At 39.9% G+C, this 27,612-nt stretch overlaps 1 protein-coding gene across 1 annotated transcript; it reads right to left on the bottom strand.

Annotated features, from left to right (window-relative positions):
• Positions 1-962: 962 nt before the first annotated feature.
• Positions 963-3,296, bottom strand: LOC116266667 (disease resistance protein RUN1-like). The gene is made up of 3 exons (XM_031647978.1): positions 3,082-3,296; positions 1,458-1,819; positions 963-1,324 (listed from the first exon to the last, which is right to left on the bottom strand). Exons 1-3 carry the CDS (start codon positions 3,294-3,296, stop codon positions 963-965), a joined length of 939 nt encoding a protein of 312 aa, XP_031503838.1.
• Positions 3,297-27,612: the final 24,316 nt, after the last annotated feature.

Genomic DNA, 27,612 nt, shown 5'->3' on the forward strand with positions numbered 1-27,612 from the left:
TGCCTCAATGTTTTTGTTTCATATTTGTATAAATTGTAAAGCGAAGTAAGTTAAAATCTTATTGCTTGATTATGCTTTCAGGTACACCGGGCACATCCAGTAGACCTTGAGCAACAAGACGTGAAACTCGAGGCATTTTGAAGTGTTTTGTGGATGCGCGACAGGTATTGCAGCATTCCAGGTAAATCTTTGCCTGTGCCAACCTATGAATGTGTGTTTTCGAGATCATGAGATCTTACAAATGTGATGTGATTGAACGATTGTTTTGTGAGTGAATGTATGTATGCATGCGAATGATTTGTTATGTGATAAGTTTTGTTTTAGAAAGCTATTAGAAGCTTGTTTTGAAAACTATTACGCATTTGCATGTGCATGCTAGATTTGATAACTGCCTAGGACAGATGAGGTGTGTATCGAGTCGAGAATCTCCTCGACCCCGATTATGTATTAAAGAGCATCATAGAATGATAATTGTATAGGACAACTATGAGTCAATTATGGATCGAGACTACTCTCCGAGATTTGACTATGTTTTCAAAGATGTGATCGATGTATTTCATAAATATGAATGTTGTGATTTGTTACATATACATTGCCATAGGTAATAATGAAATTGAATGAGATTGAAGGGCAGTTGTAACCATATTGTTATGATGGCTAGCTAAGAATGTTAATGATATGTCTAGCCCTCGTGCGGAGGCATTTGGAGGTATGGGTGCACTCGCGGAGTGAACCAACCTCATGAGCTAGCCGGTCATTTTGTGAATCTGTGTCCATAATGATAAGAAAGAATAAGAGATGAGAAGTGAATGGGTTGTGGCAATGTGTTTGGGAGTTGTCCCGCTTTCGTCACTGGTCTCGCCTGTTTGGAGTGCAGACGGTGCAAGGCGCTGGTAAGCATCCTCCCAATCCTCCCAACCAATGAGAAAACATGCTATGTCCAAGAATATGCGTTGTCTTTTCTAACCAAGGCTGTCATAACTTATTTTTAACCTCTCATGGACGTCTTTATGTTGATCCCGTTTTAGTTGCTCCAGATTCGACTTCCATTCTTCAATTGTTTTAAATTCAGAGAAGAGGCTCCCAAATACTTGGAGGCATAGAGGTATCCCACCAGCAATTGCCACAGCTTCCTCCAACAAGTCACTCCAATCTGATTTTGGTTCGGGTTGTGCAAACTCATGCTGACTGAAAAGTTTAAGCGATTGGGCACGATCCAATTTCAGAACCTCATATACGACCTTTTGTTGTCCCTTAAAGATGTCTTCATCTCTAGAAGTGACAATGATTATGCTTTCTTCACTGAACCAACCGGACCGGCTGCCTACCAGCGCATCAAGCTAATCTTTATGATCAACATCGTCGAGAACTACAAGCACTTTCATGCCTCCAATTCATTCTCTGATTATGGTGATGCCCTTGTCCTTATTGTTTATTATGACTTCTCTTCTAAGGACTTCTCTTCCAAGCATCAAGCAGCTGTTTCTGCAAGACAACGATTCCATTTCCATTCTGCTGCTTTGATACTTCGCGGACATTTGAAAGGAAGCTGCAGTTCTCGAAGCTGGAACAGTTCTCGAAACTGGAACAGTTCTCACTGACATTGTGCTGCTTTAATAATCTGTTGTAGACTGCTTTGGCAAGGGTTGTCTTCTCGATGCCACATATCCCAACCATTCTAACTTTCCTATCCAACCGTTTGATCACCTCATTCACGCGAGAATTAAGATATGTAGGATTGTCGCACGTGAACAGGTATTTAGGGATCACTTCCTTAATCATTTCCAAAATGCACATTATAAGATCTCCTTCGTCGTGCCTATAATGAATTAATAAGCCACCAACAATTAGTGAAAGAAATATTTATCCATACTAGTCCCATTTGAATAAAGTTCTAGCTTTATTACAATGCACAAGGGATAGATCAACCCAAATCAGAATTAATATCACAAGTAAAGGTAGGTGCAAAAGTTAGATGTGAGATAGATATGAAACAATCTTAGCCATTTGATCTTTTCTAGACAAATGGCTGAGCAAAATTCAAGGAGAAAAAATTAGAAAAAAATATGCATTTTTCTCCATCTTTTTCTTAATTCCATGATTGAATTATGCAGCACCAACTTGTCTAGCACATGCTTCTTTCTCTCTCCCCCCCCTCTCTCTCTCTCTCTCACACACACACACACACACACAATGATAAGATGAGACGCATTTCGCTTTTTCAAAAGCTTTCACTGGAGGTATTTTTGCACTTTTACAAGTTAGTGAAGGTTTTTTTTTTTTTTTTTAAACTTTTGCAAGCGGTGGACTTTTCTATATCTTCAGATATTTTGGCCCTCTTTTTTTCATTTTTTACCATTTCAACAAGGACATGAATATAATTTTAACACGACTCCATGATTGTTCAGAATGTTGGTGTGCCGAACACTAAATCTGGTTTGAGGAAAAATGTGTATATATGAATCAAACACCAAAACAACACTACCTTTTGCCCATTGTGAGATCAGACTATAAAAACTACCTTAAATAAGCAAAAGCTTTGTCCACCATGCAAGCTCTCAATTCAAAAGGGTCACTGGTCAGAAAAATTGTTCAAGCCCCATCGAAAAATAATACTGACTAATCCTAAGTCAAAAGTTGCTCTAAAACAACTAGGAGATTCTGTAGAAGAAATACAGAGTTCTCAGAGTGGCTTGGTCATCAAGAGGCCTCTCCTTATTCATTATATAGGGCGGGGCTGTCATTTCCTTTCAATCAAATCCTTTCCTTGAAATCAGGGTCTTTCCTTTTCTATTTTGTTGATGGAAAATGGCATCCATTGCATTTATCTTTCTCAAAGCCGGTTTTGTTGAGTTGACACTCCCTTCCTTTTCTTTCACTGAATTTCATGTTCCTGATAATTTTGATGGCTCTCATCTTGAATAGCTACTTGACCTCTCGAGACTCAAACACAAGTATGGATAAGGCATGGAAGGGGAGCTCATTGTTGTTTACATATGACGTCAGAAATTTCAACAGGAAATGGAATGCTAGTCTAAATACTAGAGTAAGAAAAGGGGAGAAAGGTGACTAAGAGCATACCCATTTGCATCCTTTAGGTTGAACCCCGATATCTTTCCACCCTCACTCAAAGCATTCTTCCATTGTCTCACCTTTTGCTTTAGCTCCTCATTGTTCTCATGGCTCTCAAATTTTCGCTTTAAAGGACCTTTCAAATTCCCAACATGGGAAGGATCGACACCGAAGAATACAGGAATGATGAGCCTCCTTGGCTCCACCCTCCTGCACTCTACCATCTTACTAATCACTCTCAAACACCACTTCGAATCAGCGTAACCCTCAAAGATGATGGGCACAAACATCCTCGACCTTTCTATGCACCCAAACAAGTTATTCACCCTCTCACCCTTCTCCAAATTCACGTTATCTATGAAAGTAGAGATGACCCTTGTTACCAAGGCATCATAAAGATGGGCAATGAATCCCTTGCAGGTGTCGGGTCCTCCTAAAACTTAAGAAAACATCATATTTCTTAACATCGTCTCCTTGGATAATGTTCCATCAACACCACAACTATGAGAGCAGACGTCCTTCTCCTCGGTAGCTCCTTCCATTGCGACCAATTGGCCAATAGATTAAAATGTTCCCAAAGAAACAATGAGACTACTTCCTAGGGCTTTCCGCCCAGCAACGGTTACGACTGGAGAGATTTGATTAGTTTTCATATTTGATTTCATAACTGTAAGTGGGTCTTCTTGCAATTACAAAATGTAATTGTGGGGCTCAAGGCCACTATCCAGCATCCCACTTAGTCATGAAACTGTCATATTGTTTCCATTGCTTGTGGGTTTTCTTGATTTTTAGTTACGTAGTTTTCCATATTAGTTTGTTCATCGTAACTTGAATTTTGTTTAAAGTTTGTAGCGAGGTTTTTCTTTCAATTGTTTTTCATCACAACCTTTCAAATATTCAATATATTTCACATTAGTTATGAGATTTTCTACATGCACAAGTATTTTCATCGTAACATGTTAAAACTTAGTTTTATGTGAACCACAAGCTTTACATAAAAATCAACAAGAATTCTCTTGATTATAATTCTAGCAATCATATAAGCATTTGAAGCGTACATGTATATTCTCTTCTTATTCAATAATAAAGTCAGCTTAGATATTTTTCAACCACCTCACAAAGAGGCAAACCAGGATGTTCCTAGCCTCTTACGGGCTACATACTTGGCTAATAAATCATTAGGAATTCTTTTTGTTAAAAATGCTAGCAATTATATGAATATAACTTTTTTTTTATTTTGTCATTGTAAAAAATCAGATAACAGTTGCAGAATCGGCTGGCAGAATCGGCTGCCTCTGCTCCGCATGGGAGAAGGTAGCCGAGCCTTCTCTTCTCGCGCAGAAAGAGAAAAACTTAAAAGAAAAGAAAAGGGGGGAACGAGGAGGCCGCTTGTTGATGAAACAACTTTGGGGTAAAGATATCCTTCTTTTTTTATAGACATATTTTTCAATAAAATTATATAATGGCAAGGAGAAAATATTGCTTCAATAATGTTATTATTTCTAGGAGAATGTGAGATTTTTGAAGATTATTCTATCTATAAAATATGCCAAAGTTGATATTTAAGGATGTAGTGTAGTAGATGTGATAGTTTAATTTGAATACCAATCTACAACGGGATACAACATGAGAGGATACTTTTAAGATACTTGAGATGTTACAGTTTTAAGGACTGAGAAATTTATATATATACTAGACATCACCACACACATGAGATTGTAAATAATTAGAGACATTATCATGTATCGATATTTTTTTTTTAAAATAATTTTTTCTTTTTCTTTTGTCGAAATTGTTTTGTCTTTGTTGACCATATTGCAAAATAGTTCTTACTTTGTATATTTACCACAGTATCACTTAGTTTCCAGCACGACATGGTGGCCCATATGATCCAATATTCGGGGTCCAACTTTAAAAAAAGTTAATATTTATTTATTATCAGAACTTTAAAAAATGGGAATTTTTTCATATGCAGACCTAGATTTTACTTTTTAGCTTATCCTTTACAATTTATATAAGAAAATTGCAGTTTTTGTAAAGACTGTTAAATAAGAGCTTGAAGCAAACTTCTGTTCAATATAAATAATAGTTCAGATTATTAAAGAAAAATTGGCGTTACCATTTGCTCCTCAGGATAACATAAATTCACTTCAAACCCTTGGTTATTGGTTTTAATAAAGCGCAGCCATTATTGAAAAATTACAAAAGAAAGAGCTTGTTCTTTCGATTATAGGCAAAAGGCCAGCCAGCATCTTTCCTACAAGGCATTAATGCTCAAATTAGAGTTGAGGGTTCCCCGTACCATTTAGAGGGGGCTCAAACTAGAATTGTGTGTGTGTGTATATATTGGTCGAAGTTATTAGGAGGTATCTTGTTGCTTTCTTGCCTTCGAGGCAAACAACTCTGCACTCGATTATTAAACTCAAGGATCTCTTTTCATGCTAATGCGCGGTGATGATCTCGAAAGTATTGTGACTCAGTTTGGTGCTTGTATGGAGAGAAGAGGACTTTTGTTGCCTTCACATATGGATGCAGACCATCGGTCTTTGTACATTGTGTGAGGCTTAAATGTTTTGAGTATGAAACCAAACAATGAAGTATTTTCTTTTTGGATTTTTTTCCCTAACTGGAATGCCCTAACAAGCCCTTAACGGTGGTGTTTCAGTGGTTCTAATTTTGTAGTCGTTGTCATGTTTCGGTGCATTACTTTTTTTTTTTTACTGATACACAAGTGAAGGATGTACTGTTTGTTCATTTAAGTTTCAAAGCAAGTTCTTGTACTTACGATCAACTGCCAAAAAGCTTTACTTTAGCTAGAAGATGCCTCTTAACCTGAGATAATCTAAGTCTGGATAAAACGAGATGAACTGAGACATTGCAATTTAGTTGTGAAGATTCTACTTGCTTAACTAGATTGGCCTACATTTGGATCATTATCTTCTTGTCTGAATTCATTTTCTGTGTTACGGAAACTAGTAGAGGGAGAGAGAATCAATAACGAATACGACTATGATGTTAGATGCACCAACCTTGTATGAAGTAATTTTAATGATGAAATAGAATAGGAACAAACGCATGTAAAGATAACTTTAAAAAAGTGTTCCTGCAGGTACATTCTTGAGCATATATATATATATATATATATATTAGTCAATGGAGAACACGAACTACTGAGCTTTATGAAATTAAACCACACCATTGAAAGACTCGGCAACAAAAATGGGAGAAATTTATTCTAATTCAAAATCTTCTACTTCGCACGTGTGTGTGTGTAAGGATTATTTATATTGATTACAAGCTACTCGATCGATTTAATTTGATGGTTTACAGAATTTTACAAACAAGTATTTTTAAATATTTTTCTTTTTCAGAAAGAACCACAAAAAAAAACATGACACTTTAACTTTGAAAAAACTAAAGTTTGTACGTATTTATGAAACCAGATCTTTTATAGAAAACACAAATTGGCAACCCCGAGGTAGATGGATCTAAGGATCTGTGTTCGATGATAAAGTAAAACTTTTCAGCAGTTGATCGTAACTACAAGAACTTGCTTTGAGACTTAAATGAACATACATAACATCCTTCAACTTGTGTATCAGTCAAAAAAAGTAATACACCGAAACATGATAATGACTACAAAATTAGAACCACTGAAATGCCACCGTTAAGGGCTTGTTAGAGCATTCCAGTTAGGGAAAAAATCCGAAAAGAAAATACTTCATTGTTCGGTCTTTGTACGTTTGTGTGAGGCAAAATGAAGAAAAAAAAACATCGTAAAATGTCCTTTAGTAAATGATCCCCTGAGAGCTACAAAATACATCGTAAAAGAAAACACACCAAGAAAGAGAAGAGAAATGATATAGAGAGGTTCGGTGAAAAAATCACAGGCTTCTTCTTACTCTCAGGAAGTCATCTATCACATTATTTATACACAGTGGGAGGTGGCCTTATATAAAAATATATGTCAGTTTTATGGAAGGAGCACTCAACCCCATTACAAACATTTGAATATGGTAGCACCTGCACACCACTAGATTTGGTATTGATAATTTTTATTAGTGCTTGCCTATTTTGGTCTTCATTTTTCATTTTCTTTGATTTGCTATTGATTTCTCTCCTTACAACTTGTCCTGTTTTGCGACCTACAGCTGTTACTTTCCTTTTCTTTAGGCAGCCTAGACTGCCACATATCTTGAATTTTTTTTTTCTTTTTCTTTCATCAAATATTATTTGTGCATCCCCTCCCCTATAGCCTTAGGATCTTAAATTCAAGGCTGCATGAAAAGATGTGCTTTGGAATAACTTCAGCATGAACTTCAAATGGATGATACATGTTAAAAAACCATGGATTTTAAATCAGATGGAGGGGGAGATCCAATCTTAAATTCATGGATTTGAGATCCTATGGATCTCAGATCATCACAAATCTTAAATCTGTGGTGAAACAAACAAAACCTTAATGTTCTTGGGAGGATGTTGAGTTGGATTTCATCACTTCAAAGCGAAAGATTGAGAGTGATTTGGTAAGTACATCAGAAGCTGTTGAGGTGAGGATAGCTGCCAAACTTGAAGTTGGTTTGTAGTCATCCTATCTCTCTAAACACAATGAACATCTAGTTCCGTGTGCTTACTTCTTTTGTGAAATATTGGAATATGGGAAAAACATTATCTCACCTTAACATAAGAAGTGAATTTATTTGAATATCGAGTTCGTTTAACAAATATTGTACTCTGTTTCTAAACTGGATTGGTTATAGTGCATTGTTTCTTGGAGCTCCAAGACATTATGTTGGGTCCAAGGTAGACAACACATGCCAAATATGGGTATAATACGATAAAGTTGTATATCTCATGAATAAAACGAGAAAATCTCCGCAAATTTTTTTTAAAAATTAAAACATTTAGTAAATCCTAAAAATTATAAAAAAATAAAAAATCATAAAAAATATGAAAAAATAAAAAAATATGGGTATACTATGCGTTTTTTCATGTTTTTTATTTTTTAACATTTATCTAAAAAAGACGCATTTTGTATAGGTATTATACTTCTGACTATGTTTTGTCGTATTATATGCGTCTTTTTCCAATAAGACGCGTTTTTTGTGACAGTGGATCAGAGAAAGCATTGACAGTGAAGTGGGATTATGTGTGTATTTGAAGTCTAAAATTTAGATTGATTTGTGTACTTAAGCTTGCACCCCCGGCTATTGAATTTGTATCACCAAAGAGATACATAATTTAGTTAGTTAAAAGTAAGAAGAAATATCTTAAGGTTGCCTATATAAGGAGTGAAAAATCTTTATCATGGTGCATGAATCCAAATCTTTATCATGGTGCAGGAATCCAAAGTTTCATTTCGTTTGGGAAATGTCATCTCTGTCTCAACAATGCTTTTATCGTTTGATTCAACAGCATTCCATTATGAGATAGAAATTCACAGTGATCTCAATAAATTGCCAATAAAAAGTGGACTTTGTCATGAGATAGAATTTGAAAAAAATTAAAAACAAAAAATCTACTAAAACGGAATCAATCTCTCATAGTTGCTGCGAGCACATTTAATGTAACGGACCATTTGGCACCGATATCAGATTCATACTTATCTCCCTTAAAAATTGGAAGCAGATTCATGGAACACTATGTTGCATGGTTTTATGAATCCAAACGACCTCTAAATGAAATAAAGTCAGTACTCGCATGTAGGTACAGGATTTATGTTTGGATTATGAGTCCAAATCAAGTTTGGGTAGCGTAAAAAACTGATATTTGCTTACATTCAGTTTCGCTTTCTAGTCAGACCTGAGATCCGGCTAGGAATACACAATCAGACCGAATGTAGAGTCATATATTTTCACTTGGGATCCAAATTTGTGATGCATGGTAAATGTGGTCCACTGACATCGTTAATCATAATCACTAATGATCAAAGATGTGTTGTGTGAAATGGAAGATTACACAAATATATATATTTACATATAATTATGTATCCACATATCTATAAAAGAAATATAGTGAATTTGAAGTCAGGCAGCCAATGTCTATTGGCATGTGAGTTTTGCAATGCTAAAAATGCATTCCGTGGTTGAAAACTAGGGCCAATGATATACCATTTTGAAATACACCATTTGCGATAGTTTTTAGCAATGGACATTGGAATTCGAAATAAGGATCTGATTATATGAAAACGAGTTTGAGTCGTATCCACTAATGCCGAGCCTTATGACCTAAATCTGTAAAAATTGGTGCTTGAGCATGGTGATGCATAAGAGAGCAGTTCCCATGAACCGTCATGGGGTTTGGATCAATCACCATGGGCATGGAGGTCCAAACAGGAATCCGCAGCATTCTTGCAGCAAGCAGCAGCTGCACAGGAAGTAGAGGCTGAAATTAACAGTTCTAGGAGTGATCTTAGCACATGTATATAGAGATATATGGAATTGGATCGTGGATCTGATTATCTAAACCTCTGGGACTGCAACTGCACCATTTCTTATGACCAAGCAAGGATGTCAATTGGCCCAATTTGCGATTGATCAGACCCGGTTTCGATGTAGAATGGACTGGTAAAGAAAATGAGGTCACACGATCACCAACTGGATCAAGTTTTCTATACAATTTGTACCAAAGCTGGATCATGTTTACCCTATTTTACAATCCAGGATATTAGTGTACATGGCAATGATTTGGTTTCAGAAATGCAACAAGAGTCTGAACATTGCCCACCCGGACATGATTATCATGGACTCAGGAAGCCTGTTTCTAAACCTGATTCTGGTTCATATAGTGAAAATCTGGATCCCCTGCCCCCAAGGCCTAAGGCTGCGTCGCGAACTATCAAGGTATTTGTTGACCCAAAAATCTACCAGATGTCGCGATCTCAGTTTCTCCTATTCAATGAGTTCTAAAGGATGTTTGAAAGAAAGAGGGAAAAAGAATTGCAGAAATTGCATACCAAGAGAACAGAAAGCCACCGGCTCTGCCCGGTCCTCGACCACAACCAGGGGAGGGGTCTTAAGGGAGAAGGAATGGGAGAGACAGATCATTAAGTTCTGTAGTGATGGTGCCTTACACTTCAAGCTTAGCTCCGAACCTTTTGGGAATTGCGTCTAAGTGGAAGTTGAGGGAGATCAGTCCACCCCATAGTTACAGAAAATACATTTTTTTCTGAAAAAAAAAGTGAAAAAAATGTGATAAATTAAATGACCATTTGAACCTTTAAAAAACATGTTGTTTGAAAAAAACGTTAAAAATGGTTTTTTTTCACTTTTTTATTTTTTTCAGTTTTTTTAATGCCAAACAGTTTTTTTTATTTTTTATTTTTAATTTGTTGCAAATCTACTTACCTTGTGATGTTCTTGTCATTAGTTTTTCACTTATTTTATTTTTTACTTTTAGTTTTTTAAAATTTACTATATTTTTCTCTTTTTTTTCAAACTTGCCATATTATACCCAAGAAAAACGTAGCCGTTTAAAACTTTTGAAACATTATTTGCAACTATGGTTTCAACTCTCATGCTTTTCTTCTTACCAATCTTCGGACTACAAGTCAAATCTCTTGTCAAGATCCAAAACCAATTGTAATGAATATTATTTTTTTGTCAGACCATGCCAATTTTGTGAATCGGCCGATCCAATGATCCCGTATTTATTTAAAAACCATCTGAATTTAAATCCAAGTCCAAATTCCAAAGGATATTTATTTGAAAATGAACATGAACACAACCTGCTTTGCACTTTAAAGTATCAAAGTAACAAACTAAGTTCTAACTATTTAGATTCCCACTCACAAACAATCACTCTCAGAGAGAGAGAGAGAGAGAGAGAGAGAGAGAGAGAGAGAGAGAGAGAGAGAGAGAGAGAGAGAGAGAGAGAGAGATTTTTTTAAAGTGTCCAATGAATCTAACCTACTTTGGTTGGAAGCATGGGACAATAGCATTGTTATCATTTCCAAAGAGCCCTAATATGAACACTTTGTTATTGTTGCATGTATTTTTTTCAAAAATTTGGGTAGATTTGTTAAATACTTTCACTAGATATCCCTCAATTTTTAGAAGACATACATGTAACACTAACAAAGTGTTCCTCTTGCCAAACAGCCTTTAAATGATGTCTGGATTTTGATTGAGTAACTATTGTTTTATAATCTGGTTTCACATGATATGTGGATTTCTTTTTAATAAAAAAAAACTTAGTCTTGTTTTTTTAAAAAAAAAAACATTCGGATTTCTTGGTCTTCAAATTTTGAGTTTTGATCTTCAATATTTGGCCTTCGTTATTTTTATTTGGCTCATTCCTTGTGGATCTGCTGGTTAATTTTATAAGTGGAATAGAAATGGGGTTCGGGTCTTCTAGATCAAATGATGGCATTTGGATCCGAATCCCATCCAACTCCTATTTTGTCATAAAAAGGTTCTATTTCGTAAAGAATCAGATCCGACTGGCTTTTCTAAAGAAGCTTAAGATGCCATGTTCGCGACCACGACAGAATCAGACATCACATGTGATCAACGTCCATGACTTGAAACATTTTTCTAATAATTTATTCTCTCTCTCTATCTCTCTCTCTCTCTCGGCCAGACCGCCGACTCACCTCCGTCTCCTCTCCCCCCGTCTGCTCACCTCTCGTCTCCTCTTCTCCCGTCCTCCCGTCTGCCCACCTCCCCCCCGTTTGCCCACCTGCCGCCCGTCCGCTCACCTCCCACTGCCCACCTGTCGCTCGTCCGCTCACCTCCCCCCTGCCTGTCCGCTCACCTCCCGCTGCCCACCTCCCTCCCGCCTGGAGTCTCCTCACCTCTTTGGAGCTGCACGCCAACTGTTCGTTGAATTGTCCCTTACAGCAGTTTGTTCTTGTCTCGTCCTCTATTGGGGCCTTGCTCTCACGTTGCGCCAAGTTGTGCCCCACCAGCCTACAGGGCCGTGCTCAGCTTAGGCTTTGAGCGGGCCCAGACGCAGCTGCCTCGGCAGTGGGTGGACACACACGTGTGATTGGCTTCGTTGTTTTGGACCGGTCACTTTGTTCTTGCGCAAGGGTGGTGTCATGGCCACTCTCCCTCCTCCTCCGCCTTTGTGTCCGCCGCAGGGGGCTTGGGTTGGTGGTACCAGTCTCTGTGGTATCAAGCCAAGCAATTCTCTCCCCCTTAATCGCTTGTTTTGTCGTGCAGCGGTTAGTTTTCTTTGCTCGCCTGAGGGGGCCCATCAGGCTTTGGCATTGTCTTCCAGTTGGCAGTCTACTATCCTCAGTTGTGTCTTCACCGGCTCGCTTCAGCTGCAAGATGCTCGCGGACTCCTCCAGGCATTCTTCCCTCCTGCGCGTTGTCGGTTTCTCCTCTTGCAGATGGGTGATTGTTCTTTGCGGCCGAGGCAGTCCAAGGTGGTCTCCGTTGGTAGGCCGACCCCCTCGCCTTGGTGTGTTCCCTCTTCCCGTCGTGCTTCCAGGCTTCGTCACCTTCTTCGGTCTGTCGCTTCTATCAGCGTCCGATGGGGCCAGTGGTGGTGTCAGAGGTGTGCTACCTTGAATGGTCGTCGGGCCGTTACGTGTTCTCGCTGTTGCTTTCCTGCTTGTCAGAATGATCCGCACCTTTTTGGTCGGCGGCATGGCTTTGCAGCGGTTGCTTCCTCATTTTGGGTCCAGGTTCCTGCGCTGGCTGCTCCTATGTCGCCTTCTTCAGATGCTAGCTCTATTTTTTTTTTGGCTCTATCAGACTTCCTTGGCCTGGGCCTGCTTTTCCTGGCACACGGGGTCCGCCTTTCTTGGTAGAGGTTCTGCAGGTCTTCAGCCCTGGAGGTCCGTCACACCACGGTTCTTCGCTTGCCGCACTCCCGCTGTCACTGCTCCCGCCCTTGCTTCGTTCACCACTGGAGCCTACCTCACCTTCTCCACAGAGTCCTGCCTGCTCTCTGTCGTGCTCTCCTGAGGTACCTTGCTCGCCCCTTCCTTTACCTTCTTTACGTGCTGGAGGCTTGCGCGTGTCCACCTCGGGTTGCCCCGACACAGTGCTGCTCGCTGCTCAGGCTGTTCTTGGTAGAGGTTCCGCAGGTCTTCAGCCCTGGAGGTTTGTCACACCACGGTTCTTCGCTTGCCGCGCTCCTGCTATCACTGCTCCCGCCCTTGCTTCCTTCACCACTGGAGCCTGCCTCACCTTCTCCACAGAGTCCTCCCTGCTCTCTGCCGTGCTCTCTTGAGGTACCTTGCTCGCCCCTTCCTTTACCTTCTTTACGTGCTGGAGGCTTGCGCGTGTCCACCTCGGGTTGCCCCGACACAGCGCTGCTCGCTGCTCAGTTCTTGGCCACGTTCGGTCCTTTACATCGTCACAGTCGGCTGCTCACCCGTTTGCAGGGGGTCGGTCCCCTGAGGTTGTTGTTGTTGCTCGCTCTGTTTTGACTGCGACCCCTGTGTCCTTGACCTTTAGTGTTTCATCCCCCCAGCCAGCCCATCCTACCCTGTTGCCTGTTCCTTGCTCGTTATCCTGGTTGCCGGCCCCCCTCTACTCTTTCTACCTCCCAGGACCCCCACATTCGCTCACCTGCTCAATCTTCCTTCTATTTCCTTTGGTTGTAGTTTTACCACCGCCTTACCTTCCCTGCACGTACTGCTCTCTGGTCTCAGTCGCGGCTCTCCTCGCAACCCTGCCTGCATACCCCTCCCCGATGTTAGCCCTGCCCTCCCCCACTTCCCTTATGTTGACACTGCTTCCCCCGCCTTGCGTCCTGACTCTTTGTCTGCTACTACCCCCCCACCCTCACCTCTCTCTCCTACTCAGTTGGCTGGTCCCGCCACCGGACCTGCTGTTAGTCCCCCATTGCTCGATGGGTTGCCACCTGTCTCTCCCTTGTTAGATGTTGAGCTAGGCATCTCCCTTCCGGATGCGCTTGCCGCTCTTAAGGTCTCTCTTTCGCTTGAACAACTTGAGATCCTACATTCTTCTTTTGTTGCCGCTGTTGCGCCGGTCTCCCACTCCAAGCTCGCTAGGTTGCGAAGGGAATTGCACAGGATTGGGGCTTCTGCAGCCTCCATCCTCCCCCCGGTACGTCTAGGACAACCAGGCGTACGTCGCTTCGCGTGGTTCCCCAATGAGGGTTGCGTGCTGGAATGTGCGGGGCCTGAATGCCTGTTATCGGCGTAGATATCTCTCATCCTGGGTCCGTCAGCATGGACCCTCTGTGCTTATCGTGGTTGAGACTAAGCTGTCGTTGATCTCTCATTCTTGTGTTTGTACGTTGTTGCGTCAGCCGTCCTTTGGTTTCCTACCTGCTAATGGGGTCGCTGGCGGCATCCTGCTGGCTTGGTCTATGCCTCTTACAGGAGTGGTTGTGCATGTTGGTAGGTACTCTATCTCAGCCTCTCTCAATGGTCTCTGGCCCAATGGCCCAGTCTTAGTTACTGCGGTCTATGGCCCTTGCGTTGGGGATTTGTGGGACCAGCTGTGGGCTGAGCTACATCAAGCTCGTCAGCTTGTTCCTTTGCCTTGGCTTTTGGCAGGAGACTTTAATTGTTTGCTTAGCCTTACTGATTCTTCCTCCACTATCACTTACGGTTCGTCCATGTCTGCTTTTCGCTCGTTCGTTGATGTGTTCAATCTTTTTGATGTGCCTCTGAATAACGGTGAGTTTACTTGGTCCGACAATAGGAGCCCTCCCACTTTCCGTAGGCTGGACCGTGTCTTCCTCTCGCCCGAGCTGTTCTATGTGTTTTCTTCGTCCTCTTTGATTTTAGGACCGAGACACTTGTCTGATCATGCTCCGCTACTCCTTTCCCTTCTTCGGGGTAGGGCCGGTACCGGGCGCGCCAGGTTCCGTTTTGAGCTTTGGTGGCTCCGTGATGAGTCCTTTGTGGCTACCGTCCCCAAATGGTGGGCTCGCATCATGAATGGTAGGTGGGCTGCTTTTAGGCTCTCACGAAAATTACACTCCATCAGGAAGGAGGTTTTTGCCTGGAAACGCATTTTTTGGATTGGCAAATTTTTTGAAGTGGCCGTTTGGGATGAGGAGATCCTGTCTTCTCGTCTGACAATATTTCTGCGAATCAGTCTTCCCGTCTCCTTTGTCTCCAGTGTCTTGCTCAGGAGTGGCGGATTAGGGAGTCCATCCACTGGTAACAACGGTCCAAGTTGGGTTGGCATTCGACTGGAGACCAGAATTCTAGATTCTTCCACTTAGCCGTCTCTCAAAGGCGCCGCCAGACGTTGCTCCAGTCCATGGTTATTGGGCACAGGGTTTTCCTTGGTGATGACATTCTCCCGGTTTTGACTGCTCATTTTCGAGAGTTTTACTCTAAGTCTCTTCGCTTCCATGCCCCGTTGCCGGACTTTCACCTCTCATCCCTCTCAGTCTCGTGTGCGATCTCTCTTGAGCAGCCCTTTTTGCACCAAGAGATCAAAAGCACTGTCTGGGCCCTTGGCGGTGGTAAGGCGCCCGACATTGATGGTTTTCCTATTGAATTTTTTCGCACCTTTTGAGAGGCTTGTAGCACCGATGTGTTTGCGTTTTGTGATGAGTTAGCCTCCAACTCCGTCTTTCTTAAAGAGTTTAATCGAGCCACCTGCGTCTTGGTGCCTAAGCGTCCTAACCCTACGGACGTCACCCACTTTCGCCCGATCTCCATCTTAGGCGCACCTTATAAGATTATTGCCAAGTTGCTTTCCTTACGGCTTGCGCTTGTTTTGCCTTCCATCATTAATCCCTTCCAGGTTGCCTTCATCAAAGGCCGGCGTTTGCATGACGCGGTTGTCCTCGCCAATGAGGTGGTTCACTCCCTATACTGTCTGTGTCTTCCTTCTTTCATCCTTAAGTTGGACATCTGTAAGGCTTTTGATTCAGTTAGCTGGGAGTTCCTTTCTGACCTCCTTACCCGCCTTGCATTTGGTCCGTCGTTTAGACAGTGGATCCTTTCGCTTGTCACTGGAGCCCAGCTTGCGGTCTCCTTCAATAGGTTGTGTGGAGAATTCTTTTCTCTCGGTCGCGGCCTTCGTCAAGGTTGTCCGTTATCACCTTTACTTTTTAACTTGGTTGCCGAGTGTTTTTCTGCTTTATTTCGTCACGCTGCAGTCGTTGGCTTCCTTACACCGCATTCACTCCCCCACTTACAGACCTTCTTCACCCTTCAGTATGCTGACAACTTTCTCCTGTTTGACACTGCTTCTCGTCAACAGGTTGTGAGAACTTGGCTCATCCTTCGGGTTTTTGAGCTTATCTCGGGTCTATCTATTAATTCTTCTAAGTGTCATCTTTCCCTCATCCACACAGATCCGGCCACAGTACTTCTTGCGGAAGCTTGCTTTGGATGTAAGGCTGCTGGCCTGCCTATGGAATATTTAGGTCTTCAGATTACGTTGTCACCTCTTGCACCCTCCTTTTGGGATGGAGTGGAGCAAAAGCTTGTTAATCGCCTTCAGTATTGGCAAGGAAAACTGCTTTCTCTCTCAGGCCGCATTACTCTTGCTAAACACTGTCTCGCGTCTGTCTCCCTCCATGCTCTAGCGGTCTTTCGACTTCCTAGGGCTGTTCTGAATAGGTTTGACAGAATCATTCGTAATTTCATCTGGGATGGTGATCGGCCTTCAGATCGTCTTGCGCGCTGGGATATGGTTGCATTTTCGGGTCCTCTTGGGGGTGCTGGGGTTACCAACCTTAGTCAGGCTTGTGAGTCTTCTATGTGTTCTTGGTGGTGGCATCTGGCGACTGAGCACTCTCCCATCACCCTTTTTATTTGCTCCAAATTTAATCTGCCTTCCCCTAGTGTTTGGAGTGGGTCCATCTCCCACATCTCCCCCTCTCACTTTTGGTGTGACCTGCTTTCCGCCCTTCCTCTTTTCCTCTGTCTTGATGACCTCCCATCGTTTGCACCCCCTGTCTGACCTCTTTCACATAACAGAGTTTTACCTTTTCTTCTTGTTACCTTGCTTCCTTTGGTTCTTCCGTGGCGTCGCTTCCACCCCAATCCTTTTGGTCCCCTGGCCCCTCTCCTCGTGTCATTGCTTTTGCTTGGCTTTTTCTTGCTGGCCACATTAATACTTTTGACCACTTACAGCGACTTGGAATCAGTTTAGCTAACCAGTTTTTTCTCTATCTCACCGCGACTGAGTCTCGGGTCCACCTTTTTATATCTTGTCATTTCTTCTTTACTGTCCTTGCCTCTGCCCGGCCTTCCCTTGTTGGTAACCTTACAGACTCACCTTCTATTCGTCTTCTTTTCCTATTCTGTCCTTCCCCTAATTTGTCTATTTCTTGGAGTCGTGTTTGGAGGTTGTGGCTCATTTCAGCTTGGTGGCGCATTTGGGAGGAGCGCAACAACAGGGTCTTCAGGGGCACATTCTCTTCGTCGGAGTATGTGGCTCGGCTTGTGCAGGGAGATGTTCATTTTGCCACTCAGCTGCGACGTCGTCCTCTTTTTGCGACTGAGAGATGATGTCGGTCCGTCCTTCCACTCTTTTTCTACCCATTTTTTTGTTTTTCTGTACGTTGTATTTATAATTCCTCTTTTACTTTTGTCTTGCGGTTTGTTATTGTAACTATGAGACTTCTTGTCCCCAATTTTTGTATCTAGGAGACGTCTTGTCCCCCAATTTTGATATACATTCCCATTTTATCGTCTCTCTCTTTCTCTCTCTCTTCAAATATATTTTATATATTTGTACAAACAAATAAGATTTAATTTTCAAGATAGAAGAAATTTCTAAATTTTTCTACGGTAAATTAAAATATATATAATATTTTTAAAACTACTTTGGTTAAGCAAAAATTACAATTTCTTCTCTCTATGTTTTACTTAACAAGGCCATAGTTCCTCTGATTTAGGCTTATGTGTTTGGGAAACAACCATGTGCAAGATACTAAGTGTCCGTTATGTTTGATCAAACATGTTTTTTAATGTTGCAAAAACTTGTATGTCTTGGCTTGTTGATCATCTTTCTCTCTCTCTCTCTCTTTATATATATATATAATTGAACGGTGACTCTAGTTTTTTAGCAGTGACTCTAGCTTTTTAGAGTCACTCGGCCATCTAATATACACATTCAATCCAACACTATGGACAACGGTTAAGATAAAAATAAGAAGAAAAAGGTGAGGGGTATTTTTATCATCTAATATTAGTTTATATATTTTTTTTCTTTGTTTTTCTTCCCAACCATCCATCTACTTTAAATGAACGGCTTTGGATAGATGGTTGGGTGACTTCAGATAACTAAAGTCATTGTTCACTCACTCATATATATATATATATATATATTGTTTTAAATGGACGGCTTTGGATAGATGATTGGATGACTAAATAACTAGAGTCATCGTTCACTCTCTCATATATATATATATATATATATATAGTTAGGAGAAAACATGAAGAAAAAGACAATGACATTTTACATCTATGTTTAGTTGTATTTCTTTCAACAATCCATTGGTTCGGATAGACCATCTTTGTTAATGGTTGAGTGATTATAGATAAATAGACTACAAATGAATAGTTGAAAGAAAAACAAAAATATATATATATATATATGTAAACTTATTCTAAATCACAAACTACCACCTCTTTAAGAGTCACTTGAATTTTCTGGTATTTCAACGTCAATTCTCTCACATTTTTGTAATGACGATAAAAATAAAAAGTGAAAAAAAAATTAGAAATCAAATTTCCAAGTTTAGTCCTCAGCTTGCCAGTATTTTTCACATTATTTTGTCCACATTTTAACAAAGAAACACTTAAAAGCCAACAAGGATTGAGATTGATGGAAGGGAAAGGCACCTTTCATGATTGAAACAAAATTGACCCCATTTATGAAACCTGGAGGTGCCAACCATGCACCTATTAATCTAGTAATTACTTTTCTTTTAGAATAAAAGAAAAATGTTTCTATCTTTTTCCTCCTTGGATCCAAATGGTACAAGATCTACCTACAAGTTCACATGCAAGAACCAACATAGTCTAACTTATTTTGACCATATAATGAAGATTCAATTGTTGGGTTTTATGAGACTCAACACTTGGATCATAGAAGCCAACACACACACACACACACACACACACACACATATATATATATATATATATATATAAGATTTTACAACATTTCAAAAGTCAAAGACTTGGTTCCATTTGTAATCATCTAAACCAAATTAACTCAAGCCTTAGGTCTGATAGTCTTAAGAGGCTCAACTTAACTAGTTGGGTTAGTGGATACTCGTATTACATTGCCAATTTGAGTTATACTCTCATGTACTCTATGGAGGTAACCTCAAGCAGCATGGAGCTCGCTACCCGGTATTCGACCCGATAACTTATTTTACTTTTAAATATACATTTTATTATAATTAGTTATATTTATATATTACATGTATTTTATGCTTTTATCGCAGCATATAAAAAGTTGACACCTTAGGAGATTTTATGCTCTTATCGCAGTGTAAGAAGCTGACACCTTAGGAGCTCCAAATAGTGACTATTCACCTACTAGCCGCTGCCCTTCCCCTCTGGGATGGACAGTAACTTGCATCTAGGTGGCTTCAACTATAACACAAAAAGGCTAGGAGACTAATCTGGAAATTTTCTGACGAAAATCTTTAGCATAAAATTATGCACTGAGAAAAACACTAGTTGCAATCGATCAAGCCATGGCCGTTTCATTCATCCACATATTTTTGTTTCACAAATCCAACCATACGGCACCTGATAAACAATAATATTTAAATTTTATCAAAATTAAACCCTTTTTTTTTTTCTCAAGGGCACTAATACATAGCAAAACTAAGACCCTTCAAAGAATATTGGACCTTTTAACTACATCTGTAATAAAATAATACGAAGCACTAATATATAATATATCAAATCGTGTCAGTGTGTGTGGGCAACTGCCACTTTATTTTAAGCTCTTATAAAAGATTGATGCGTGGGAGGGAGGATGAGGCTTGGTGGGAATCCAGTAATTTCTCACCCGTGAACCTCCCGTTAGCCAACGGGTCCGATAGACTGGGTCCAATTACATCCGCATAATCCGATGCACCTCTCCCCAATTATCGGGACCAAGCTTTGGATTAGAAGTCACATTGAATCATTGGGATCCAATATGGATTACTGGGCCAGTGGAACTGGATATCGGTTATCAGATGTTGGTCGCGACCCGATCCTACTGACAGATCCAAATGGCGGACAGGTTGGTTTACTTTTATAAAGTTGTGCTGAAGGTCTAGGCATGGGCGACCCGGAATCATGGTGCCAGACCCCTGCCCCATTGTCCCACAATCTCGTCATAGAGGTCATCGGGCGATGAAAACGTTTTAGATTAGGCTTGGATCCAACCTTTAAGATCGGTTAGATTCAGATCAGGACTTTATTTTTGAAACCTAATCTCTACAGACTAGCACATGATTTAGTATGTAACTGGGCCAGACCTTTAATGGATCTCAATCAGACATCGGACTCATAAATGGATTTGATCATGAAACTACATATGAAATCTAAATCAATGTGTAATCTGATCCGAAAAAGCCAGCATGAAGTCCCAACAACCTTACCTTCTTCATCTATTCATATGAAAAAAAGTACTATAAGATTCATAGCCTGACCCAATTGAGTCACTGACCTGACCCAACCAAGTCACCATTATAAGGCTGCACACGAGCCAAGCCGAGTCCCAGCTGAGCCAACTCAAACTTGGCTCAACACATAAAACAATAAGCTCAAGCTTGGCTTGAACTCAGAGAGGAGCTCCACAGGGAGTTCGAGCTCGACTTGATCTCGTTGAAATGAGCTACCCCACTACCTAGTGATCCCTCGACTGTTCTCCATCTTCTTCTTCTTTGTGGGGACACCATAAACGAAGAGGGAATCTTCGACGAACAGAGCATGAATGAGAAATGGAGAGTGTAAGGGAGAGAGAAAATGACTTGAGAAATGAAACAAACCGGCGAAGAAAAAACAATAAATAGTCTTTTAATGAGTCGAGTCGAGTTAAGAGAGTTGCATTCAACAAACTCGAACCATTTGACGACCCAAACAATCTCGTTTGGGAAAAAAACTGGCTCGAACTCATTCCCAAGCCAAGCTTTAATGAGCCGAGCTCAAGTTGTAATGCTTCTTAATTAACCATATCATCTTTAACTAGTGTACCATTTCCATTTAAAACTCAGCTTCATATTCAACAAAATGCATTGAATATAGTCACGCTATGTCTGATAGCCTCAGATCTGCCTGCCCTGATATCTTAAATCCAAACCGTCAATTTCGAATCCACGGTATCATGCAGAAAACTATGCATCTGAGATCCAGCGGCGTCAGAACTTCAGATCTGAGTCCAACAAACATGGAAATGGGATAAGGGTCAAGATCCAAACTCGGGTTTGGGTGTTCTTATTTAGATCTGGGAATATCCACTAGTTCAACCCAAATCTGTGTTACTCTTCCTCCCGTCTCCATCCTCTCTATTGCCCACTCTTCTTCTTCATTTCCTCTGTTTTCTCCCTGTTCTCATTCGCTCTCCATTTCTCCCGCTTCCTGTTCTCTGTCATCTTCCCCAATCACTCTCGTCTCTCCCTTTGTTCTCCCCTTTTCCGTTGTTTCTCCCGATTGTCTTCATCTTCGTATATTTTTATTTAATGCCGTAATCATGCGTGCATTTTAATTTCATTCACGTGTTCAATTTTATTTGTGTACTTTCATTTTTTTTTTCTCTCGCTCATTTAGTTAGATTGTCGTCAAGCATGCTCAAAACACTATTAATATGCTGAGTTCATGTTATTCAAGGGCCATTTATTCTCCAAAAACCAAAAAATTAGAATTTTGTATATTTAAGTCAATTGATTTACAAAAAGAATTTGGGATCCTGATTTTATCTTTAGAAATCTAACTTTCTGCCCAAATATTTTTCTTTTTAAGAAAAACGCAAATTCTGTATGAATATTTCCCATTTTAGACAAGCTTTTGGGATTTTTTTGAATAAATATATAGTTTTCTTCAAATTTTCCTCTAAAATGTCCATCTGCTTTTAGAATTTCCCACATTATATTTTCGCCCCATTTTCCACCCGAATTTCTCATATTTTTTTTAAAAAATTCTAATTAAACGCCCCGAAATAGCATGAATTTCATGATCGTATTAATCATTTCTCAAGCATGCCACATACAGCACATTACATGCATTTTGCATGAAATCTGTACGGATATGATAAGAGGGGATCGTCTTGGATCTGAGTCGACAGACCTCTTCCGAGACACTTGGATCTAAAATCGGTTTGAGACGATAGTTCCAGCGATCCAGATCCAAAATTCATCTTAAAATATCCGAGGGAACTCACATTTTCAAAAACATTTAATTTCATGTTATTGACCCAAATGCTTGATCGTTTGGTGCATTCATATAGTTTAAAATTAAATTTGTTCACCTACATTCACATAAACACATACATTTAGATCCATAAATAAATCAAAGCGGACTGTTCGCTCATATGCTTGAAACAACAGTTCCTGGATGTGGGTGAACCGAATTGATTTATTTGTGACACATTTCAAAATCATATTTGAAAAGCACATTTCCAAAACCCAGACCCATTTTGAAGTTTGATCTTGCAAAACCCTGTATCCATGATCCAATCAACGTCCAGACCTCACAAGTCGGACGCCTATTCGATTCAAATCCAGTCCATGCTTGCATAATAGATCTAGGTTGCATCACCTGGATCCATGATGAATATGCTCCACAAACAATCCATCAAGACCCAACATTTCGTCTCGCCAATCCAATTTCTGACGATGGATTTAGATTTTAAAATATCCCTCAATTTCAAAAATTAGGACCTATTGAGACCTTAGGAATGGTCAATCCTTGTACCAACCGGACAGACCCACCTTTAAAATGGAACGGAGCACCTTTAAAATGAAACGGAGGCGAGAAGTTTTCATAAAACCGGTGGACTCTACCTCTACCGGACAATTTTTCATGTAAACAGGTGGCCACGAGCTGAGTCAATCGCGAGCTGCCCCAGCTTTAATTTAACTCTATTCATTCTTACTCGAGCTATAGCAACTCGAGATGAGTCAGGATTAAACTGAGTCAAGCTCGAGATTGATTGACTAAACTTATTTGATCTTTCAACTTGATTAAACACGATTAAGTTCAACCTACAAGGTAAGAAGGATCAAATTTCAATGTGTTTCATCTTTCACCACGATCTCCAATAACAGGAACTTCACCCTAACAAATCAGAGACTGTGTTGCTCCTTTGAAATCTTGCACGACTCACTATTTGGCTCGAGTCAATCTGCTCGCGAGTTGACACGAGTCGAGTGTAATAAACTCTAAATTGGCTTGATAAGTACTGGCTGAAACTCAAGTTCGAACAGTGTTTTTATCAAGCAAGTTCGAGTGGAGTCTAAACCTCCATCTTTAGCGCAGAAAAGTCCCACAGGACTCCACCCGATCAAATTACATACACAACATTCGATCATCTGTTTTAGCATCTAACAGGAACTTGAACTTGCAGTTTAGGCTGGGCATTGGATCGGGCTGTTGGTGGGAATCCAGTATTCTACTCGACTCAAACCTTAACCCCAAAAATAGGTACCGGGCGAGCCCGATAATTTATTTGGCCGGTTCAGGTGGGCTCGATATTTTTTAATATTTATTTTATTAATATATATATGTATTGTTTTATTCTGATTAATTATACTTATATATTATTTTATATTAAAAATATTAATTTAATCAAACCAAACTCGGGTTTATTGTTGGCTTTGATGAGATTGGCTGCAGTTTCTTTTCCTCCGTCCAACGGTCCAAGCAATCTCATTGTTCGATAAAAAATATTGCATAACCTTATTGGTTCTATAATGAGTCCTTAAGTGGGATCCAGTCTCATGTGAGGAGCAGACCGCCATGTTTACAGAGCGCAGCATTCTACTGCTGTTTCATCAATTTGGCTGAAAGCAGAGAAACTCATCTTTGTGTCTGTTCTACCTAAGTTGCAACGTGCATCAAACGCCTTCTAAAGGATCCCAAATTGCAATATCAGTAACAAGAACGTCAAAATAAGCTCGAAGACAGATGCGATTAAATAATTTCTCCCTTTGTGTTGTGATATACTGACGATTACTTGCAATCAAATTACAGAGTTCACAGATCGAGTAAAAACTGAAGAATCAAATTGGGAGTTGTTGAATTTCTGATGCCAGTATTGCAGTTATCACATGTTGGAGAAACTGTTTTATAATTTTCTCATGCGACGTGTATGGTTCTCTAGATGTTTTTGATCTGTCTATCCAATCATGTCTTTTGTCAATTTCGTTTGTATGTTTGATGTTTTGCTTGATCGAGCTAGCCTTGAGCGATTCAGGTGAGTCATGCGTTCCATTTTATACTTGTTTAACAGATGAAAATTAAGTTTTGAGTTGTTATAATCAACCGCCAAGAGCCATGGTTTTTGATTTTCAGAGAATGACATTCAGCGATGCAAGGCACTCAATCACCCGTTTCATGGAAAACCAAGAGCTAGGACAGTGTCAAGAGCTTCTGCCAAAGCTGAATAAAGGGCCTTGGCAAACACTTCCAATGAATTAGTTTTCTAAAGCTTTTACTAGTTTTAGTTTTCTGAATTACCTTACCTTCTGATACATAAATTTATCTTAAACTGAAGAGAAGATCAATTAAGCATTTATTTTGGGTTGTTTAACGTGAGGATCAAATCTGCATGGTTGGTTCAAAAAATAATACAGTCCAAATTTCGTGTGCATGCCAGCAAGGTGAAATATTTTATCTGGTCTGCATAAAGTTGCTTCACGTTTACTCTTGTTCCATATCGTCCTATAAAAATTGTGTTACCATTTTCAAAAACATGGATGTTTCCTCATATCTTCTGTGTGCGCTATATCCATGCTACATAACGATGTGCACTGGGGTGCATGCAAAGATACAAGGCACTCGATCACTGGCTACCATATCTAGTAAGGAGGAGCCTTCGTTTCATTGAAAACCAAGAAATAGAACATTGTGTCAAGATCTTTTGAAAGCAGAGTGTAAGGCCTTCGCAAACAATTCCTATGAATTGGTGAGGTTAAAGTCTCTATTGACAGTTTAGGAGTCGCCCTGCTCTCCTGTGATGTGATAACAAGTCTGCTCTCCAGATAAGTAAAAAATCAAAGCAATGCGTGCAAAAAATAGATATGTTGAAACTGATGGTCACTTTGTTAGAGATCCCTATAAGCCAAAGGTAATACAATCAGAATATATGACGTCTTGTCTTCAGCAACTACTAGATATGTTCATAAAGGCCTTGGGCAGAGCACAATTTGTGTTTCATAAGTCCAACAAGGCATGACAAATCTACAAGCATTACTTTGAGGGGGGCACGTTAAATTGACAATTTTCCTTTCATTTTTTTAATATCCAACACGTTATCTGGTGGGCCCTTCACTCTGAGGTTTTATTTACTGCTTCATGTTGTATAAATGTCGTTCTTTCTTGCAAGCAAGTTAATGAAAAGTGCCTCACATCCTGGGGCCTACCTCAGATCACATTCCGCTATTCCTCCACCTCCATCTTGTCAATCAAGTCAGGGTTGGGCATGGTGTATTCAAATTCTGCTCATGCTGGATACCTCAGATATTTACGTCGTGATGCGATGAGGAAGGCCTCGTTGCAAGAGGCCTCCAGATGCATATAATTAGGTTGTTAATAAAGCTTGAGGTGACCAGGAAAAGCTCACATGGTGGAACCAAAACTAATTTTGGAAATATTCAATCTAGAATTACAAGTATTTGGAAAAAAAATTAGAAGGTGAAAACCACACAACTTGGGTTCCCAAGTGGAATGGGAAGGAGGAGGGGATGCTAAGGCAGCAGCTGGAGCAGTGCTTACAAGAAAAGTTCTGAGAAAACTTAAAGAAAAACAGAGGAAGCGTGGAAGGTAAAGCTGGAGAGAACTTGTTGTATTGATTCCTTTGAGCAACATATATATAGTACAAAAAAGTTATCACTTATAAGATTTTTGGTATACAAGATAATGATAATACACAATTTCTATCCTAATCCTTTAACCACCGAAAAAGTAGTCTGCATAACAGATCTTGATAATAGATCTGATCCCTTTTTTCTTGATACTCCCCCACAAACTGAGGCGTATAGATTTTTTACGCCCAGTTTGGATAGAAAATGTTTGAATGCCTCTTTGCCTAATGCCTTGGTAAAGAGATTAGCTAGCTGCTCTTTGCTTCTAAAGTAATGTTTAGACTTCACCTTGACTGATTTTCTCTCCTACTACATGACAATCTATGTCAATATGTTTGGTGCGTTCATGAAAAAACTGAATTGATTGCAATATGTATTGCAACCTGATTCTTGTAATACAAATTTGCTGGTTGTGAGTGTTGAACGCCTAAGTCGGATAATGAACATTTTAACCATGCTACTTCACAAACAACATTCGTCATTGTTCGGTATTCTCCTTAGTAGAAGAGCGAGACACAGTAGACTATTTTTCTGTTTTCCATGATACTAGAGATGCTCCAAAAAGGACACTATAGCCAGTGATAGATCTTCGTGTTTCATGACAAGCAGCCCAATTGTATCACAAAAAACAGTTACTTGAAAATTATTTTCTTTGCTTGAATGCCTAGTCTTGGATTCATTTTAATAAATTTGACAAGTCTCAAGGCAGCAAAATGTTATTCCTTCAGTGTATGAATGAAGCGACTTAGTACATGAACGGCAAACTACCAGACTTCTATATTTTGTTGGATCCTTCATTTCTTCACTCTGAGTAGTATATAGACCATGCTTCTGTTCCATGGGAATTTCCATTGGCTTTGCGCCTAATAATCTGACCTCGTTTATAATGTTGAGTGCATAATTTTGTTGTGAAACATATATTCTTTTGGATGACCGAGCAATTTCTAGTTCCAAAAAATATTTAAGAATACTAAGATCTTTCATGCAGAATGCAAAATTTTTGACACAAGAAAGACTAAATTTTTCTACAAAATCCTCCATATTACCGACAATAATCAAGTCATCCACATATACTAGAACAACCAAAAAAACTTTACTTTGTTTAAGAGTAAATAGCGTGTGATCAGCCTTGGATTGTATAAACCAAAATTCTTCAAGCGCCATAGATAACTTGTGAAACTAATTTCTTGAAAATTGCTTCAAACCATAGAGAGATTTGTGAAGCTTACATACTAAGTTCTCCCCCTTACAGTCGTATCCTTGCGGCTCCTGCATATACACTTGTTGAAGCAAATTTCCATGAAGGAAGACATTATTTACATCCATTTGATATAATAATCAACATTTTGCAGCAACGACTGAAAGAAGGGTATGAACCGTTACTATTTTGGCTACGGGCACAAATGTTTCATTGTAATATACTCCCTCTTTCTGTGAGAAACCTTTTGCTACCAGACGAACCTTGTATTGTTTGACGCATTTATCTTACCAAAATTTTATTTGCAAGTAATGGGTTGGATTTCATTTGGTAGAGTAGTCAATGTCCATGTTTTATGGTCCGGCAAAGCACTAATTTCTATGTCCGTTGCATCTCGCCACTCTTTAATT

This window comes from Nymphaea colorata, chromosome 13, assembly GCF_008831285.2.
Source record: "Nymphaea colorata isolate Beijing-Zhang1983 chromosome 13, ASM883128v2, whole genome shotgun sequence".
NCBI classification, from domain to species: Eukaryota; Viridiplantae; Streptophyta; class Magnoliopsida; order Nymphaeales; family Nymphaeaceae; genus Nymphaea; species Nymphaea colorata.

What these genes read in the sequence shown, in the direction of transcription:
- LOC116266667 (XM_031647978.1), bottom strand. Translation starts at nt 3,296, where the DNA reads ATGGTAGAGTGCAGGAGGGTGGAGCCAAGGAGGCTCATCATTCCTGTA. An exon ending in AACCTAAAGGATGCAAATGG is followed by an intron (nt 1,820 to 3,081) that starts GTATGCTCTTAG and finishes AATTCATTATAG; the next exon opens with GCACGACGAAGGAGATCTTA. An exon ending in GCTTGATGCTTGGAAGAGAA is followed by an intron (nt 1,325 to 1,457) that starts GTCCTTAGAAGA and finishes ATGCGCTGGTAG; the next exon opens with GCAGCCGGTCCGGTTGGTTC.